The sequence below is a fragment of the Meriones unguiculatus genome, chromosome 15 (genome assembly GCF_030254825.1).
Source record: "Meriones unguiculatus strain TT.TT164.6M chromosome 15, Bangor_MerUng_6.1, whole genome shotgun sequence".
Lineage (NCBI taxonomy): Eukaryota > Metazoa > Chordata > Mammalia > Rodentia > Muridae > Meriones > Meriones unguiculatus.
The window spans coordinates 50858839-50880732 of record NC_083362.1 but is presented as its reverse complement, the minus strand read 5'-3'; the positions used below and the strand labels follow the sequence as shown (position 1 = coordinate 50880732).

The following is a 21894-nucleotide window of genomic DNA, read 5'->3' as shown; positions in this document are numbered from 1 at the left end:
CACTGTCTAGTACACATCACGAGAGCTAGACTGCTGGTAATTTAAAAAAAAAAAAAAGTATACGAGGGAACAAATAAAGACTCAACTAAAATCCAACCCTGTTGTCTCTCTGCTAAGGCAAACAGAGAAGGAGCAATGTGAATGGAGGGCTGCATCTGTGCAGGCTGCAGGGGCTACCACATTATACATGTCCCATGTGGGTTTCTGGAGAATTTTCCAACATATATATCACACAAATACACAACACATTCGTAGGTAGCCCCCTAAACCATCACAGAATAAACATATCCATCATCATCTATTCATGAATGTAAGTACCTAGATATTCCTCTACTGTCCCATACCAATCTGATATCCTTTCTGTCTTCCCCCAGTGTAATTATAATCCTGATTTCTAATACTAAGTTTTGAAAGGCTCTGAGTGAAGTTCATATAAATGACACCATACGACACGTACTCTTTTGCACTGAGCTCCTCTCATTCAGCACTGCATTTATGACCCTATTCGACAGTAACTGTATTCTGTTCCTCTTCACATACATCTGTATTCTACTGTATGAATTATCATATTTTATGCATTCTGCTCTTGATGGATTTTAGGTTGTTTCCAGCATTTGCACATTACAAACAATGCTGTAAAGAACCTTGTTATTTGTCTTGTGTGACAAGAGACATTAGATTAGTAGGAGTAGAATGTCCGTGTCATACAGCACATGTATGTTCAGCTTCAGTACCTAATCTTCCAAAGTGGCTGGGACAATTTGTGCCTCAGTCAACAGTATGTTTTTGCATTGCTCCATCAACACTTGGTATTCTGTTTACATTTTAGCTGTTGTGGAAGGTGTTCAGTGTCATATATTGAACCTGATGATAGCTTTTCATTTTTACTGGCATCCAGATTGTCTCTTATATTATGAGTCAATTCAAATTTCTTCCTCATTTTTTTTTCAAGACAGGGTCTTCATTATGCAGCCCAGGCTGGCCTTGAATTCGATTGGAATCCTCCTACTTCTGTCTCCAAATGTTGGGTTTCAGGCCTGTGCCACCATACTAACTCCTCTTCCTGCTTTTCAAATAGATGTCTTCTTCTTTATTAACTTGTAGAGTTGACTTATTCTGGACATGATCTCTTCATGAAAATATGTGTATTTGAAGCATCATCTTCCTTTCTATAGTTGATCTTCTCACTTTCTTAATCATCTATCACTGTCTTAATTTTATTGCAGTCCAGAATAAATTTTGTTTTCAATGCTTTTTGTTGGCAGAAAGCTTTCTCATAAGTCATGAAGAATTCTATCTGTTATTAGTTCCTTTATTATATTACCTACAACATTCATACGTTTAACTCCTTTAGAATGACCTTTACACAGATTTATTCAATGATAAAGTTTCAATTTTTCACAACTAGCTACTCAATTGATATATAAACATCTACTAGAGAAATCCTGTTCCTTGCTGCTCTGCAGTGTCACTCTGTCAAAGACCATGTGCACATCCATCTATTCCTAGAGTTTGTTTCTATGCTCTTTCTAACTATCACCAAAACTGCCTTGTCTTCATGAGCAAAGCTGAGTAAGCATGCTTATCTAGTTGAATATACCGTGTTGCTCAGATTCTGTGTTCTCATTTTTTTCACTTCATATTTATACTGGCTTAATTTTCATTGGAATATATGTGACTTTCACTGGAATTTCACTGAATAAGTGCAGTAATTCTGAAAACTGGACACTTTTAATATTGGCTTTTTCAATCCATGAAAATATTAGGTCCCTCTCCTGCCCAATGCTGGGAATTTAACCCAGGGCCTAAAGCATGCTAAGCAGGCATGCCATCACTGAGCTAAATCCTTAGCCTTCAGTGTTGACAGATTATATATAAGGTTTTATACATTTTACTATAATTATTCCTCAGAATTTTATTTTCTTTGATGTTGTAAATTATTTCTTTAAATTTAATTTTCTGCAGAGAATTTGCAAATAGAAATTTCCTATTGGTCCAACTACTTTGGTTTTTTGTTTGTTTACTTTTTTTAGCCAGAGGCTGTCCATGGTGCCCATGCTGATCTCAAATGCACAAACAGAATCTAATGATCCTCCTACTTCAGCCTCCTCAGTGCTTGGGGCACAGGCATGCACCACCACACCTGGTTCCCACATGCTTTTAAACTCACTAATTCTAAGTTTATCTAGTTTTGGTTTTCTAGCCCATCGTCATATTATGATAAATTATTACCTTTTATCTTCTCACCCAATTATCTTTATCATTTTAGTCATTTTATCTCTTTTTCTTTCTTATGTCTATGGCTAGGACCTCCCATAAAGTATTAAATACAATTTTATTTCTCCTTTTCAAATTGCTGGGGTCTCCCAGTTTCATATATGACAAGCAAGTGTTCTACCACAGAAGTAAAAACATACACAGAGAGTCATTGAACATATTTTTAATTCAAACAGTATGTCTATTTTCACTTGGGCATACTGTTATTATTCTTATGGTATTTTTCTCTTCTTTCTTCCTTTGCTTTATTATTCTAATTTCCCTGTTTTGTTAGCTTAGTAGTTATAGACTCTCTTCCTTGGCTACTATTAAGGAACAAATGACAAGTCTCAACTATCAAAGTCTAAAATCACTTCCTACGTTATTCTCTCCTTAAACAATGTAAGAGCCTTAGAAATTAATTCTACTTACCCTCCCAACCTACATTGCTGTTAATCCCACAAAGATTTATCGATTGCCTACATATTTACCTTTCCATTGTTCTTCATTACTTCCTGATAGCTCTGAGCTTCCATCTGGAATCATTTTCCTTCTGCCTGAAGAACTCCTTTTAGTTTTTCCTTTAGTGAGGGTCTGCTGGTGACAAATTCCCTTAATTTTTGTTTCCTGAAAATATTTTTATTTTACCTTACGTTGAAAAGTTATACTTATTGAGTAGAGAATTCTAGGTTGGCAGTTGTTTTCTTTCTTCTGGCTCCCATTGTTTTCTATTGAATACTCCACTAGATCTAGGCCCCATATTTCTTCACTGCCTTAGTAGTTTTCCAAAGCTTTGAAATATATATATATATACACACATACATATATATATATATACATATATATATATATATATATATTCCAAGCTTTTAACCTGGCTGTGATCAACAGAATCCTTTTAAATGCCAATTCAGTGTAAGAGTGTCCAAATGAATAAAAATTATTTTAAATGTTGGGGGGGGTTGCATCAAATCTTTATTGACTAGAACCTGTAGTTAAAGAATTGATGTTTTACGATTGCCAATGGTTCAATAAGTCCAGTCATGTAATGAAACAATTTATCAATCATTAGAGAAAGATAAAGAGACTTCATTTATTTTCTGCCTCATGTTTATGACCAGCATTAAAAAATTTTCTTTGAAAAATGGTTGAGGGGTTAAAAAAAATCACAACAAAAAAACTTGTTTTTATTACTATGGAATTAAGTGTTTTCTATTAGATAAACAAGACAAATGCCACCACACAGAATTTTTACATATTACAGTTATCTTAGATATCATCTAAGAAAAAAAAAACAGTTCAGCATTTACAAAACCAGAACATCATTATAAGCTGTTTCATCTATGACACAATTACAGTTTAGACCCTGAAGAAAAACTTAAAAGACACTTCTACATGAACAAGCCTAGTCAGAAAACAGTATCTACTACTATAACGAATACTTGGTCAAAATCTCTATATAACTCATAAATCTCTATATAATCTCATAAAACTCTTCCAACAAAAACAGAAGGTAATGAATGATACTCAATTCAGTCTATGAAACTGTTATTACCCTAATACCAAAATGACACAAAGACACCAACAAAGAAGTCACAGACAGGCACTTCTTACAAATATATATGTAAAAATCCTCAAAAAAATTAATGAACAAAATCCAGCAATATCTAAACAGAACTACCTATATGCCATAACCAAGCAAGACCTATCAAGACTGCAATACCAGAGTAACATCCAAACATCGGTCTGCACTACAGACAGACCTGCATCCAACCAAAATTCATATGCTGAATTACTAACCTCTAACATGACTAAAAGTAAAAATAACTTTAGGAAGTAATTAGGATTACATGACACCAAAAGGATGATGTCCTAATACAACATGGTATTATTGTTCAACCTCCTCTACAAGTGAAGACACATTGAGAAGACAGGGAAGTATAGCTAGGAAAACAAGCAAACAAACAAACAAACAAATCATCTAGTACCTTGGTCTTGAACTTCATAGCCTTCAGAACAGCAAGAGAAAAAAATCAGGTCGCTTAGGCCATCTTATACTACCATGGCATCTTGTACTACCGTCTTGTACTATTATGGCAGCCTGTGCTAATACACTTATCTACTAGATTCATACACTAAGGAAAAAACAGACACATAAACCCATGTGACAAGTCCTGTACCCTTTCATAATGAAACACTCAACAAACTAGGAACAGAAGATCATTTCCTAAACCTAATAATAGGTCTTCTATATAAAAACACACTTATGTGTCATATTTCATATTGACAGAATAAAAGCTTTCTCCCTAAGATCAACAGAGACAAGGATATCTATTTTCACCACTTCTACTTGATACCTACTGAACTAGAGGTTCAAGGAAAAAGGTTATCTAAATTAGAAGACTAGTGCAATTGATTGTTTTGTACAGAGAAGGATCTTACATACAAAAAGCTTTAAGGACCCACAAAAAAAAATTAGAGCTAATAAGTTCCACAAAGTTGCATAATGTAAGATCGGTATTTTAAAATGCTAATATATTTCTGTACGCTAGAAATAACATTAAAAATATTAATAAGTTTAACATAACTTGTACACTGAAAAACCTAAGAGTAGGTTGAAATGTTTTAGAAGCTTTATGTAATGGAAATATATGCTCCCTACTCACAAACTGGAAGACTCAGTGCTAAGATGGATACTCAACAAATTCATCTGCAGATTCCACAAAATACCTATCATAATCTGCCTGCCTTCCTGAAGTAACCCAGCCTTATAAAAAAATTAAGAATAAAGGCTTATCACATTTAGTGGAGATGATGAAATGACAAGTTGGTATTATTGGTGTTCTAAAAAAGACAGAACCCTATTCAACTAAAATGTAAAACTTTCTATCTTAGTAAAGATAGACTGATTGAAGGACCTCTGAAACTTGATCAAAAGTCTTATACACAAGACGAGATCTGGAATGTCCTTCAAAGGCTCAGGAATTAAAAAACGTTGGTCTTGAGTTTGATACTATTAGAACCTTTAAAAGGTTGAAGGGTCTAAAACTGGAGATTTTAAGTCACTGAGAATATGCCTCCAGGGGTCTTGTTTTCTCAACTTTTCACATTCCAGACATTAGATGAAAGGCTTATTTCACTATATTCCCTGCCATGCTACATTGTCTCACCACAAGCCCACAGTAACAGAGCCTATCAATTACAAACTTAACTGTCACCAAGCTAAAAGCCAGAACAAACTTTTTCTCTTTATAAGATAATTATCTCATGTATTTTGTTATAGTAAAGAAAAATGAGAAATAACTCCTAGCCATCATTGTCAATTTGCTAAAAAATAAGAGAATTCTAAAAATAGCAACAAAAAAGCATCAAATCACATAAAAGATAGTTCCCACTAGACTAACAAAATTTATTAGCAGAAGTTTTCAGGATGGAAAATGTTCAAAACCCCTATAAAATGAAAACAAACAAACAAACAAAAACCCAATACTATATACCCAGCAAAGCTATCCTTCAGAAATGCAGGAGAAATATAGTCTTTCCAAAAACACAAAAACTGCAGTAACTCCCCACCATCGGACCATCCATCCCTAAAAGAAATGTCTGTTACAGTTCTATACTAGAAGCAAAGACAACTACCATCATAAAAGTATGTGCAAATATAAAATTCAACAGTTGTTCAAAAACACAAGGGAAGAATCAAATACAGAAGATCATCAAACCACAAAGATGAGTAAGAAAAGGAGCAAAATATATACCAAAATTAGAAAAAAAAATCTAAAACTGTAACAAGAGTGTATCATTATTTATCAATAATAAGCTTGAATATAAATGTTAAATTCTTAAAACAAAGGATGTAGACTGGCTTAATAAAGATTTTTTAAAGACACAATGATATACTGCTCTAAGAAACTTATTTCATGAGTAAAGTAACACTTCTTAGAGGTGAAGGACAGAAAAAGACTTACCATTGTAAACAAAACCCAAGCAGGAATACCCACATTTGTATCAGAATAAACTTGAAGTAAAAAAAACAAAACAAAACAAAAAAACTGGGGAGAAAAGATATAATGACAAAAAAATCAACTCAGCAAAAGGAAATTTTATTTTTAAACACATTCACATATATGTGGATTTTCTAGTCCAGTAATGGGTACTCAAAATCCCACTTCTAAAAATAGACCGTCTACACAAAACTACAAAGAGCCTGATATCTGACATCACAGCTTAACTGTTAACATTATAGACCAAAAGGGCCAAGCAGACATTTACAACATTATTTCATCCAATAACTATAGAAAAAGTATTATTCTCAACAGCATATGGAACATTCTCCACAAATTAAAAAAAAAAATCAGCACATGTATCTTTGATCAGAATTGAATAAAACTGTATAAGCACATGGAAACTAACATGCTCTTAAAAAAATAATGGGCCAAAGAAGAAATCAAAAGAAAATTTAAAATGTCTTAAAACAAACTGAAACAGCACACTACAGCCTATGGAATAAAGCAAAAGGCAAAACATTTAAAAAAAATAAATGTTTACTTGAGCGTCTTTTGGATATATGCCTAGGAGTGGTATAGCTGGATCCTGAGGAAGCGCTATTCCTAATTGTCTGAGAAAGCGCCAAATTCATTTCCAGAGTGGTTGTACAAGTTTACATTCCCACCAGCAGTGGAGGAGGGTTCCCCTTTCTCCACAACCTCTCCAACATGTATTGTCACTTGAGTTTTTTATCTTAGCCATTCTGATGGGTGTAAGGTGAAATCTCAGGATCGTTTTGATTCGCATTTTCCTGATGACTAAGGATGCTGAACATTTCTTATAAGTGTTTCTCTGCCATTCGATATTCCTCTATCTAGAATTCTCTGTTTAGCTCTGTACCCCATTTTTTAATTGGATTACTTGATTTGTTGCTGTTTAACTTCTTGAGTTCTTTATATATACTGGATATTAGCCCTCTGTCAGATATAGGGTTGGTGAAGATCCTTTCCCAATCTGTAGGCAGTAAAGTCTGGGCACAGGGGTCTTTTCTGAAACTGATACTCCAGCCAAGGACCACTCATGGAGATGGCCTGAAACCCTTGCACAGAGGTAGCATATGGCAGTTCAGTATCCAAGTGGCCTCCATAGTAATGGGGACAGGGATTGTCTCTGACATGAACTGATTGGCCTGCTCTTTGATCACCTCCCCCTAAAGGGGGAGCAGCCCTACCAGGCCACAGAAGAAGACAGTGCAGCCACTCCTGATGAGACCTGACAGACTAGGATCAGAGGGAAGGGGAGGAGGACCTCCCTTATCAGTGAACTGGGGGAAGGACACAAGTGGGGAAGAGGGAGGGAGAGTGAGAGTGGGAGGGGAGGAGGAGGGGAGGTACAGTGGGATACAAAGTGAATAAACTGTAATTAATAAAAATTTAAAAAGTGGCTTTAATAAAAAATATTAAAAAATAAATAAATGTTTAAATACCACCACAAATCAACAACCAAAAAAAAAAAAAAGAAATCAAGAAAGCACCAAACTTACAGTAATAAGAGGAAATAGCAAACACAGAAGAAATAGACTAAAATTTATCTAAATACACATGTATAAGAAAGAGGGCTAGAAATGTGGCTCAGTGGTATACCATATGCACACAAATGGCAGCATGAAAAAAGATGGGGGGAAAAGAGAAGGGTAAAATGGATGATCTACATAAAACCAGGGATGACAGGGACCAACCAACATTTCAGGAATACAAATGATCATTAGGAACTATGATGAACAATGATAAGCCAAGACTGGAAAAATCAAATCTTTCAGGAGTGTGTTTCTATATACATACAACCTACAAAAACTGAGCCATGACAACATACAAAATCAGTAAACTGATAACAAGAAGGCTAAATCAGTAAAATATGTCACAAGAAATTGAATCCCGAGACCTGACAGATTCTTACCAAATCTTTACAGATGGATACTGCTGACAAACAGATACAAAAATTCTCAACAAAATTCTAATGAATCAAATTCAAAACACGTAAGAAATATTACAGACCATAACTAGTGGGATTTACCTCAAAAAGGTAAAAATGGCTCAATACATATTAAATCAACAAACATATCTCATCAATATAATGAAGGATATAAAACTGCATCATCATCTAATTATATGCAGAAAAAAATATAATAAAATTAAACATTCCTTCATGATAAAAAATTTTAATCGGGTGTAAAAGTAACTCAACTCAGCATAACAGAAACTGCACATGACTTTCCACAATGTACATCATATTTAGTGGACGAAAGCTTAAATCCATTTTCTCTGAAAGCAGTAACAAGACAAAGATACCCAAACTGACCATTCATATTCAGTATCAGATTGGAAGCCTTAGACCACCCCAATAAGAGACATAAAAGGTATGAAATTATTCACTTGTAGATGGCAGTCTTTTTTTAAAAACACACGCATGTATAGGTGTTACACCTGCAAGCATATACGTGCACCACATGCATGCCTGGTACCCATGGAGACCAGAAAAGGTTACCAGACCCCTGAAGCTATAATTACAGCCATGTAAGTGCTGGGAACCAAACCCAGGTCCTCCACAAAAGCAGCAAGCACTCAACTGCTGAGCCCCAGACATCATAATTTTACTAAGATAAAAAAAAAAAACTAGACTCTATTAAAATATTTTCAAAACTGAAAAACAAATTCAATAAAGGTATAGGACATAAAATCAACATAGAAAAAGCAAGTGTTTTACATACTACTAAAAGGTTACCAAGAAAGCTACCAATAATAATGATGATGACAATAAATAACACTACCACCTAAATATTAATTTAACCAAAGACATGAGTGAGCTCTACTATGAAAAGTTACAAAATATGAAGAGTGTAACTAAGAAGGACACATATACAAAAAAAAAAAAAGACAGTTCATGTTCATGGATTGGAAGAATATAACTAAAGTTTCCATAATATTCAATCTAAAGATTCAATTGCAATTCATGTCAGAATACCAATGACCTTAACAAATCCAAAAAACAGCAACCACAAAATTCATGCAGACCCTAAAATATTCTTAACAACCATAACAATATTGAGCAAAATAAAAAAGGTGGAGCCATTATAATAGTAACTTTGAAACATAATACAAAACTATAGTAACAAAAACAGCATGATACCAGGAGGCGGGACACCAAAGGGTCATAACAAAAACATATAATTCACCCATCTGGAGCTAACTAAGAGTGGCTGACCAGTAAGAGCAACGTAAGGCACCAACTAAAGTCAAGTCTCTTCAGTAAACGGTGCTGGAATGAAACTTCAACATCTATATATAGGAAAATAAATCTGGTGTGGCGGCTCAGACCTTTAATCCCAGCACAGACGCAGGTTGACTTTTGTGAGTTCAAGGTCAGCCTGGTATACATAGCTCTAGACAGCTAGAGCTACACAGTGAGACTCTGTAATAATAATAAATATAGGAGACTAAAACTAGACTTCAATCTCTTACTATATAAAAAAATCAATCCAAATATATCATACTCTCTGGTGATTTGAATGAGAATGACCTCCAGAAGCTCCTATGTTTGTTACTTGTTCCCAGTTAGAGGAACTATTTGGGAAGGAATAGAAGGATCAGGACCCTTATTAGATAGGGTGTGGTCCTATAGGAAGAGGTATGTCACTGGGGGGGTGGGCACTGAGGTTTCAAATGCCCATGCTAGCCTCAGTCTCTCTGTCTGCTGCCTGATGATCAGGAGGTAAAGCTCTCAGCTACTTCTACAGCACTATGGCCGCCTGCCACGACATTCCCTGCCATGATGACGGTGGACTAACCCTCTAAGACTATAAGCAGGCCCCAATTAAATGCTTTCTTTTTTAAGAGTTGCCTTGTCATGATGTCTCTTCCAAGCAATAGAACAGTAACTAAGAGGCACTCTTATGTGTAAAAGAAAACTACTAAAAGAAAACATAACAGACATGAATGTGCCATGGTGCAAATGTAAAAATCAGACAACCTCAGGACCAGTTCTTCCCTTCTACCTTGTTTTCAAACAAGATGTCTTCATAGTAGCTATTCATTGCTGCTCATTGCGCTCCTATTCTGTCACAGAAGCACTGAGAGTACAGAAGTACACTACCATGACTTGCATACAGGGGTTCTAGAGAGTCAAACTCAGCCCCTAAGTTTTGTGTGGCATGTGTTTTACCCACCTAGCTACTTCACCAGCACAAAATTCTTTAGTTTTGTTATTGATGGTGTTTTGTTTTTGAGACATAGTCTCATGCATCTCTGGCTAGCCTCAAACTCATTGTGTAGACTAGTCCTGATACTCCTGCTTCTAGATTCCCTGACTGCTTAGAAAGCATGGGTCACCATACTCAGCCACCCAAAGGATTCATCCCATAATATGTAAGGGACTCAAACAACTCAACAGCAAAATATAATCATTAAAAATGGGCAAATTAACCTAAGGTCGTTCCTGATCATTTCCTGCACCATGGGGTTATCTCTCGACTAGAAATCCTAGTCTCTGACGTTGTGGGACCCACAGTTCAGTCTAGGACAGTGATCAGAGCACGCTGGTGTGTGGCTCTGGGGTGGGGACCAAACGCCTGGTGGAACCGGGACCTCTTCCATGGCTTAGCTGCTCTTTCATCACCTCCCCCTGAGGGGGGAGCAGCCTTACCCAGGCCTCAGAGGAAGACAATGCAACCACTCCTGATGAGAGCTAATAGACTAGGATCACAGGGAAGGAAAAGAAGACCTCCCCTATCAGTGGACTTGGGAAGGGGCGTGCGTGCAAAAAGGAGAGGAAGGGAGGGATTGGAAGGGGAGAAGGGAGGGAACCACAGGGGGGATACAAAGTAAATAAAGTGTAATTAATAAGGAATTTTTAAAAAGAAAAAAAGTAATACAGTGAAAATAAAAGGTCTTCATCTGTTAAGAAATTTTTAAAAAATGGGCAAATAACCTATGTAGACATATTTAAAAGACAACAACAGACAAACAGCAAACCAATATTACAAATCATCAAGGAAATATAAATCAAGACAATAAGCTATCTTTTCAATCCTGTACAAAGGGCTACTAACAAAAAAGATTTTAAAATGGGACTGTGACAAAGGGAAAACACTACTGTAAGAACAGTGTTAAGCAGCAGAACCATCACAGAAAACAGGACAGAGGTTCTTGAAAAACTAGAAGCAGAGCCTCTTACAATGGAAATCCCACTACTGATGAATATCTAAAAGAAATAAAATCAGTATGCCAAGGCAACATCTGCATTCTTCTGTTTACTACAAAATATTCACGACTGCCCAAAAGGGAATCAATCCAAGTGTCCATAGATGGATGAATGGGTAGAGTGATCACCCAAGCTTGACAAGGACAAAAGGATGAGAAGAGGATGGTTAATGGATGTAGGAGTTTAGGTGAATAGGTGGAATAACTGTTAATGTTCTATAGAACAGGTACAGTAACTATGACTTAAAACAACTGAAAAACAGAAGTGAGAATGTTTCCAGTACAAAGAAATAATAAATGTCTAAAGTGACACACAAGCCAGTTATCATGATCTGATCATTACATGTTATATACATGTGCTGAAATATCACTGTTATCTGATAAAAACATACAATTACTATATGGCAGTTTAAACCATATATATTTAAAGGCTATGATATTAGCATTATGATGCATATGTAGACCAATAGAACAAAACTGAGAAGGAAATAAACTTTTGCAATAATTAGTTGATTTTTCAACAGATATAACAATTAAATACAAAAGACTAGTCTTTTCATCAAGGAGTTTAGTGACTACTGGATATCACAAGCAAAAGAATGAAACTGGATCCCATATCTCGTCCTATCCCAAAATTAATTTAAATTGAACAGAAGACCTAATTATAAGAGCAACTATGAAACTCTTAGAGGAAAACACAGGCATAAACCTTCATGATTTTGGGTTAGGCAATCCTTCATCAATAACACAAAGAAAGGCACAGTGGTACATACCTGCAATTTCAGCACTCGGGAGGCCAGCCTGGACTACATAGTAAGAACTGTCTTTAATTAAAAAAAAAAAGAAAAAAAAAAGGATAAACAAATTCAATGATGCAAAGTTTAAACTTCTTTTTCAAACAGGTCTAACTATATAGTCCACGCTGGCCTGGAATTTGCAATATTCCTGTTTCCACCTCCTAAATTGTAGGCTTACAGGCAAGCATTACTACACCTAGCAAATTTTTAAAAGTTTATATACCAAAGCATACTATCAACAAAGTAGAAAGACAAGCCACAGAATTGATAAAGTATTACAGTCATATTATTTCATAAAGGTCTGCTAGCCAGAAGGGCTTACATCTCAGAAATAAAAAAGACAAACCACCTAAAACATGGACATAGTATCTCAATAGGCATTTGTCCAAAGAATGTACACAAACAGCCAATAAGCACATGAAAACATGCTCAATGACACTGGCAAATGCAAATCAAAGTCACAATGAGATATCACTTCACATCCACAAAATGGCTATAATTAAAAAAAAAAAAAGATAAGTGCTGGCAAGGATGAGGAGAAACTGGAACTCTCATGCATTGCTAGAGGTAACATGAAATAGTAGAGACACTTTGGAAAACAGTGAGGCAGTTCCTCAAAAACAAGTTATATATGATCCAACAGTTTCACTCCTACATGTACACCCAAGAGAACTGAAAATGTATGTTCAGACAAAAAATTATACACAAATATCCATAGCAGCAATATTCATGGTAGCCAAAAAAAGTAAAAGCAACCTAAGCATCCATCAATTGTTGAATGAATAAATAAAATGTGGTATTTTTATAATGAAATATTATTCAGCCATAATGAGGTAGTAATACATGCTATGATATGAATGAACCTTGAATATATTATGCTAAATGAAAAGTTAGACACAAAAAGTCACACAGCATATGCTTCCATTTGGAGGAAATATCTAGAATGGTATCTTTTTAAACAGAAAATATTAGTGGTTGCCAGACGCTAGAGACCCAAGGAGTATAGAGTGACTGTTCACTGGGTATGTGGTTTCCTTTTAAAGAGGAATATTATACAATCTGTCACTTTTGCATAAAGATCTCTGAATTTCATTGTAAAGGGGTAAGTTTATGGTCAAAGAATTTCATTTTAACAAAAAACAAATAAATATAAAAGAATCCCTATATCAACTGCTCTACCCATTAGCAGCCAGAATGATCCTTTTAAAGTACAAGTTCAATAATATAGTCACCATTTTTATAGTCCTGAGATTGCTGCCCACTTGACTGGCATAAAAGTCAATGCTGTCACCTTAACCTTCAAGAATGTATGTTTTCTGAGACAGGGTCCCTCTATATAGCTCTGGCTGGTCTGGAACTTTGTACATCAGGCTAGTGTTGAACTCACAGAGATCTACCTGCCTCTACCTCTCCTCTCCGTGCTGATATTAAAAGAGTGCATCACCACACCCAACTAACCTACTAGGTTTTACCGAATCTATTACTTTTCCTTTTTCACCTATTACTCTACACCTATCAGCCAGCTTCCACTGGAATCACACTGGCCTCTTGACTTCTAGTTAACATGATCCTCTTCTCGGGGTCTTTCTTTCTGCCTAGAATACTTCCTCCATATGTATGCAAAACTGGTACTGAACTTCTTTCAAATGCAAACTCAAATGTCACTTAAAAAAAAAACACAAAACACCTTACATGGCCATTCTACTTAAATAGCACTCTTTTGTTTATTTTGTTTTCATCATAAAACTCATCATAATTTAACATATTAAACATTAAAATAATATGGCTATTTATTTTCTGTCTTACTAAGCTATACTGTAAATTCCATGAAAAAGTTTTGATTTTGTTCATGATCATATTCTCACACTTTGAAGCAATATCTACAAACCAGCAGTTTCCTAAATTCATTGAATGAATAAATGAAGCTAATAAAATGTAAAAAGAGAAACTCACAACTAAGGTGCTATCATATTAGTAGGAACCTCTCACCTGTTCCAGGTTAGGATACTGCACATGGCAGTAGCTGCAATACCCTTGTCTTTTCTGCATCGTGTCTAATCAGTCAGGAGGCTATTGGCCTCAAACAGTCAATCTGCAAAGAACAAAAAAAAGCATTAAAAATAATGAGGATAATAATAATAAACAGTAATTCCTTATTTCTATTAGGAAAACAGCTCAGAATTATTCCTGTTTGTTTCTTGAGACAGGATTTCACTATAAACCTTAAGCTGACCTAGCATTAGAATTCACTATATACTCCAAAAGCAGCCTGGAAATCACAATCCTTTCGCCTTACTTCCTGAGTTTGGGAATAATAAGCATGCACCACCATGCTTAACTTTCACCAGTCCCAGTTCTATTGTTGAGGAAAATAATACAAAGCAGGCATGAGCTACTGAGTATCATTGAAAAGAGCAGTTTGCTGCCAATTATATGAAGATGACTAATTGTTGTCAATTTTCTATAGCTCCAAGTTACTAGAAAATGATTCAGGACGAAAAAATAAAGCACTAGATTTCTAAAGACCATATTACTGCAGTGTAATTTTTTCAAACACAACCACTTCCCTGCATTCTTATAACAAAACTCCAGGTTATGTGAACTTCTGGTATCTAATAATCTACCATGAGAGTGAAGACACCGAGATTTCTTCTCAGCTCAAAAGCTCCTGTTACAATTTGTTAGAGTAGCTAAAGACAAAAAGCAATTGAAGTGCCCTCTGAATCACAAAACTTTCCTAAAAACTGTACAAACCACATACCTATAGGGAATTTTTCCTACTAGTACTTTTGATATTTCTTGACCAATAAGTGGTTTACTAAATTTTACCTACCTCAAACTATAAACTTTCCACAATATATCCAAGTTCAAAAGTCAAGCTGGATGCTAAAAATCATTCCCCAAATTCTGAATTCGTAGAACTGAGTTAGAGCCTAGGATTCAGAATTTTTAAGATTCTCCATGCTACTTAAAAGGAGGCTCCTGAGTAAATCTCATACTGCTCCCTTGCAGATAGCTCTTCTGTGCTTACGCTGTGCTTCCAAATGAAACCCCCTTGCTGCTTTGCAAAAAATAAAATAAAAAAGCATTCCTCTCTGAAAGCCCTTCCACCCTCAGGAGCCCCTTCTTTCTTTTCTAATTAAATCTACATTCACTCTGCTAAGAGAGATTGACTCCCTACATCATCTTGATACACAGCCAACTAATTTGTTGATGATATACACACAATTCCAGCTATACATACATAGTTACAGGGTTTTTTTTTTAATAAATTCAATGCTGGTTTGTTAAAACTGAAAATAGAATTGCAAATAAGTTTTTCAAGTTTCAATTCTAGTTATTTAAACGTTTTTGTCTGTTGGAAAATATAGAACAGAATCATTGGATGTGCTGTGTTTAGAAAAAGAAGGTAGAAGCAGTCTTGATGTATTGTCCAGGCTACCTTTTTGCCCCTCTCCCCTCAACTTCTCAAGCACGGAATTACAGGCTTGCGCCACCAAGCCTGCCTCTGTGACAGCCGTATTTCTGAGTAACATTATTCCACGACGTGAAAGATGTAACTACTAAAACCAATGGTAAAAATGAAATTACAGCCTCAATAACTAATAAAATGAGCCAGGTGCGGTGGCGCACGCCTTTAAGGGTCAGCATTCCATTATGATATTCACTTACCTATTACTCTTTCCTGAGAACCTTTGCCTTTCTGACTTCCCACATTTATAGGAAAAATAAATCAATTAAACCAGCATCTGAAATAATATATGTGAATATTTAAAACTGGATCTTTTCCCCATTAATTCATCTCATTTATTAATTGAAAACCAGAGAGTAAGACAAAGCTCAGAGTTATATTTGTAGATAAGACTATTTTTAGGCTACGTGAATCCTAGAACATAAAACTAAACTTTGAAAATTATAAAATAACAAACGTTTTAAACTTATTGAATATCTAATTAAAACATTCATTGAATGAAAGACAAAATGAGTGTAGCATCTCACACACACACAATTAGAGCCTCAGCCTAATTCCTAATGCACTATCACCTGTTGTCTCTTCACCTTTCATGCCACAGTGAGTTACAGCAAATCAGAAGAAGCATGTGCTGACATTCTTTAAATTTCACATTCTAGTACCTCACCTAAAACTTACCAAATCCAGTCCCTCCGGAGTAGGAAGACAATACGCACATATTACACAATTAAAATAGTCAAGTTGATTCTAAGTTGACCCAATAACATCAGCCCATTTTTATGAACTAATAAAATTTTAATTATTAAAAGGACCATTTATCCAGGGTCTGGAATTATACTGCTTTGCATGAGTCAACCAGTCTTTTTATGTTGATTTTTAATTCTACTAGAACCTGACTGATTGATTGCTTATTTTTAAAAGTTAACGAGTTGATTACCTTGAGCAGAAAAAGGCAAGTATCTCATCAGCTGCATTAGTCTGGACAAGCACCTGTAAATAAAAATAAAACAACTGTTTAGACAGTAAATCTTACGTCTATAGTTGACTGAACAAGCACCCCCTAGTCATATTCCTAGTCATACTGGCATTTTAAAAGTAACACAATTATTTTCAGTAACAGAAGAAAATATTAAAAAATTTTGAACACAAAGCACGTTACATACTACCATTCATTGAATAACACAACATAGCCTCCCCAAGGGTGTTCTGGAGCAGTGACCGCGGGCCCAACGAGGACCCAAGCACCTGGCGCCCTGGCCTCCAGGAACAGGAATGTAAAAGAAGGTGAGGCACACACGTTCTGTGCCCGCCCAGTGCTGCGTGCTACGAGTCTCAGGCACGTTAGGGGAAAACTGCCCCAAATCAAAATAAGCTTCTGGAGAAATCTCAAAGGAAAATACACATGCTAAACTGAATTTGGGACCAGGACCCAATTTTCAGCTACCATACTAGTTTTAGCAAATCCGCTGTATCAGTGGACAATCAAACAGAATGATCAAGTTTTTTTTAAATTTCTTTTAATTATGGGTCAAATATTGACCTGTGCCCAGGACCACTTGTAAAGAAAAATTCCAATACTTTGTTTCAAAAAAACTGGTAAGAGCATTTCTTACTCAATGTGTGTTATCAGGCACCTGCCTGGAGCAGAATTCCGTCCTAGGAGCTTCAGGGAATAAACACAAGCTCTCCTGCCACTGAGGAGTGTAAAATGGAACTGGAAAATCAATGCACAAGTGTGAAGTGTATCTTAGAACTGACAAGGTAAAAATAGTAAGCGTAAGCCAAAGAGTAAAGCTGGTGGCAGAGCCCTTGCCTAGCATGCGAAAGGCTTGGACAGGATCCACTGCTGCCAACAATAAAAACATGATAACGGCTTTAATTATCAACATCAACTGAGAAATCTAGTGGTCAAAGATGTAAAAGTGGATACAGTTTTTTAACTAAATTTTGGAAATGAATAGAATTTTCTTACAATAGGGTTAGGAAAAAAATAGTCCAAGTAGCAAACAAACATAGGTATAAAAACCAAAAGGAATCAAGTACATTTGAAGATGGTAAATTAGTAAGTTCTGCTGAATCAGAGGTTTGATTTGAGAATTTAAGGGGCAGCAGAAGAGAAAAAGTAAGCTGCATTTTGACATGGCAAAATTCAAAAGCCAACCAAAAAAAAAAAATTTAGACAGAGTAGGATTTTTTTTTACAAGAGGTATATTAGTGCTTTAAAGAAATTTTGTAAAAGAAAAACACGTTATTTTTTTCACTTAAAAATGACCTTTTTTTTTAAATGCAAAAAACATTTCTGTTGCACAGTGGTAAAAACAAGTGTTTATAAAGAACATAAATATAAAAAAGCTGCAATCCTTCTTGCCATTTGTCACATATTACAGAAAGGGAATGATATTGGACATTCCATTCTATCACCCTCTGCTTATGTTAAAACACAATATGAGGAGCACCTTTTCACACCATTACATATAATTCCAAAGTGGAATGATAAGGCTGCTTAGTCTTTCATTTAACTTGTGCAAGACAAAATTCCTCTTTTCCAAAAAGATAAGAACCAGTAGCTGGCGAGCCAATAATTTTAAAAACACATACATACATAATCTTAACATTTTCAACTTAAGATGTATAATATATATGTATGTTTAAAATCAAGTTAGGCTTTTTTGCTTTGGTGTTTAGAGAATTTTGTCTTTGTGTGTGTGTGTGTGTGTGTGTGTGTGTGGACAAATTAACCTGTATTTCAAGCCATATTTTTTTTTTCACAGACCATAAGATTCACTCTCCCTTTTACCACTGTAAAACAGGACAAGAACCTAAACACATTTTCAAACCAAGAGCAGAATTATGATTGTTTTCCATCTTTCCCATCTCTTACAGACATCACACCCAGTTACGGCTTTTGAAAAAAAAAAAAACTTAAATCCTTGTTTAGTCCAAAGCAGTCAATTTATTTTCCACAAAAATTCTAATACTATTTTTTAATGACAATGCTCACACTCATTTCATTGGTTTTTGTAACATCTAAAATTGTATAAACCAATCTAGGGCATTGAACAGACATATCTGAATTGCCTGGAATGCTATTGCTGCTTCCTTTTTTTTTTTTTTTTGTAACAAAATATTTCTTGCACATCTGAGATGTGTGCTGGGCAAAGAGATAAACCAATAAAATTGTTGAAATGGTTTGGAATTATATTGTCTTTCAACTGACTGTGTCACAGTAATGAGAGCTAGCAAAATTCAGAATCCTCCTAGGAAATATTTCTCAGCTGCTTGACAAACAACATCAACTTAATAAAAAAATAAATACATAACAAAGACAATAGAAAGATATCTGCTTTTTAGATAAGCAGATCTGAGCTGGCTCTAGCAGCACACACCTATAATCCCTGCATCTGGGAGACTGACGCAGGAGGGTCATGAATTCACCCGTCACCTGGGCTACATAGGGAAACCCTGTCCCAAAGATAAAAAAAAATAAATTTAAAAAGTTAAACTTCAAACAAACAAACCCCACAATCTAAATTACCTGTCTAGCAGTAGGAAATATGACAAGCAATCATAATCATAACAATGGCCAAGCTATATATTAAAAAGACCATTTTAATTCGGTGTCGGTTCCTTCATATAACACTATCAGCTAATTTTCACCTTTGGGTTTTTTTTCCTTTTGGATTATCCATGCTATGCCGGCTTCCCGATGGCGACAAGCATCCTGGACACTTCCATTGGGTCCTAATAAGATAATAATAGCTAACCGTGAGCACTTAATCTGAGCCAGGCATGCTGTCAACAGCTTCAGATGCATTATCTTATCAAAAGATAGGAGGCAAACCGAGATTTAGAAGAAGGATGGATATTGTTCCAGGTCTCACACCAAAAACCAGGGTGGCTGGTGAATCTGAGCAAATGGGGCTTCAGCTCCTTAATGTCTATAAAACTTTTTAAAAATATTTTTTAAGGAATAATTGAGAATGATTTTTAGAAGTTATTGTTTTAATATTAGACGAAAGCAAATAATTAGCAACTAAATTTGATGCTATATACAATGTCACTATTCCCAAAATGAAAAACGATAAAATTAACATTTACTTTAAGCCCATCATTTTTCCCACTCTGAGTGTTGAAAGTACTTTTGTGACTTTAAGTTTATTTAGCATGAGACCATAGGAAGCAATACAATTTTTATATTACAACCCAGTGCTCAAACGAGCTCGCGCGCGCACACACACACACACACACACACACACACGCACATTTTTTTTTAAAGGTTTCACAAAACAATACCCTAGCAATGTACATTCTGGTATTGCCTATGTTTTCTTAATTCATTTTTCTTTAACGTTAGTCATGAATAACTAAAACAGTTTCACAACTGACTAACGGGGGGGGGGGGGCGAAATTGCAGTGTGAAAAACAGTGCCCTAAATTATTAGGAAGAGTAAACAATATTTTATAGAAAGTGGTTGCTACCCTGATTTCAGCTTTCTTCCAGCCAATAGGCTGGCTACTGCAGTGATACGTAATCAAATTTTCAACGAGTTTCTCGCTAGCCTCTTACGCTCTGGTTTCAGAGCTTACAGAAAAAGTCCTCGATGTAGTAAGTGAAAAGAACAGAAAATAAACACCCCTGCTGATGTAAAACACGCATGTTAAAGCAAATACACGAACTTAAACATTCTCAAAAAGGGACCGATAATCTGAGATTGTTAATGAACTCTCTCCAGTGGATGAGATTTGCTCCAGGCTTTCTTCATGCCCCTCGCCGCCCCTCGGAGCATACAACTGCAGCAAAGTACGCAAGAAATAAACAAACAAAAAACACTAACATTTAGGGGACGAAAACCGTTTTAGTGCCTTGGGACCGGGCCTCTCTCTGCTGTTCTTTCACGAGCTACCCAGAATTTGTCGTCCGAAAACCGTGGGACCTGGAAAGGGCCTTCTCGGGAGCGAGTAAGGGCGATGGCGTCTTTGACCAGCTCCACACAACTGTTGCACGACGGCAGCAAAGCGATCGTTAACACGCACACACTCACACGCCCCAGCATCGACGGTCTCCAGCAAAACTCCGCGGCGGCCAAGGCCGGGGACCGAGCGCGCGGGCAAAGCGGCCAAGGGGGCGTGTGGACAGGTGGCGCCCGAAGCCGCGCGGCCCGGCCCGCCCCGGCCTCGCCCGCGTCCCCGCCGCCCGGGGAGCCCACCTCCTCCCTCCGCGATGCCCCGCAGCCGCCCCGGAGCCCCGCGCAGAGAGGGCCGCCCGGGTCCGTCGCGGGCGAGCGCGGGAGCCCCGGCCAGCCGTCCACTCTGACCCCCCGGGCAGGAAGCGGGCTTCCCGGGCCGCGCGCCGCCCCGGCCCGCCCCGCCGCGGCACTCACCTCCGTGGAGGCCGCCTGCACTCCTTCCGGGCCTCTGCGGGCGGCCGCCGGCCTGGGCGCGCTGCCCGCCGCCTTGGTTCCGCCGCGCCGCGGGGACCCCGAAGCGTCCCGAAGTCGCCGGGGCCCGGGGCCACGCCCGCCGGGAACGGAGGGAGCGGAGCCGGGCGGAGCGCGCGTGTCGCTCGACGCGGGCTCCGAGTCGCGACTGGGCTCGGGCTGGCACGGGCTGTTAAGGCACCGCAGCCCCACTGCAGCTCTGACGTCAGCGAAGGTGCGAACCCTGGGCCCCTTCTGACGCACGGCCCGGCGCCGCCCCCGGCCCCCGCGCCAGCCCCCGCGCCAGCCCCCGCCGCCGCCGCGAGCCCCTTCCTCCCGCTCTTAAAGCGCACACTTCCTGCGGGCGCCGCCCCGCGCGGCCCCCACCGGAATCGGGGCTTGGGGCCGGGACCCGGAGTCCCAGCTTCAGCTTTTGGAGAGATAAGACCCTTAATGACCAGATGGAAAAATGGCTCTCAGTGCAACATGTGAATGCAGGCGGGGAGAACGGCGTTCAAGGGGTTAATCGAGCGAGCTCGCTTGCCCAGAGTCTGCAGCGAGGTGCCCCAACCAAGAGCTGCTTTTCAAAGACCCGTTTGCTCAGGGCTGGACGCTGTCTTAAGGTTGCTATCTCGCCCTGCATTTCACTGCTGAAGAGTAACCGTAAAATGAATCCTATGAGCCCCCTTTAACAAAGGCGAAGACCAGCG

General features: G+C 37.6%; 1 protein-coding gene across 9 annotated transcripts in view; it reads right to left on the bottom strand.

The window, feature by feature from the left end:
• The window catches only part of Zdbf2 (zinc finger DBF-type containing 2), a 36856-nt gene extending 15589 nt beyond the window's left edge, over positions 1 to 21267 (bottom strand). The window contains exons 1-7 of one of the 9 annotated variants that reach the window (XM_060368479.1): positions 21149 to 21267; positions 19425 to 19508; positions 16705 to 16757; positions 15968 to 16044; positions 14285 to 14387; positions 12272 to 12322; positions 6225 to 6308 (exon numbers count right to left, since the gene is read on the bottom strand). In XM_060368479.1, coding sequence (XP_060224462.1) covers positions 6225 to 6227 — 3 coding nt within the window. In that variant the 5' untranslated portion in view covers positions 6228 to 6308; positions 12272 to 12322; positions 14285 to 14387; ... (2 more) ...; positions 19425 to 19508; positions 21149 to 21267. Of the gene's footprint in view, positions 1 to 6224; positions 6309 to 12271; positions 12323 to 14284; positions 14388 to 15967; positions 16045 to 16704; positions 16758 to 19424; positions 19509 to 20602; positions 20751 to 21148 lie in introns of those variants that run through there. The other 8 variants (XM_060368480.1, XM_060368483.1, XM_060368484.1 and 5 more) reach the window with 8 other exon arrangements.
• Positions 21268 to 21894: the final 627 nt, after the last annotated feature.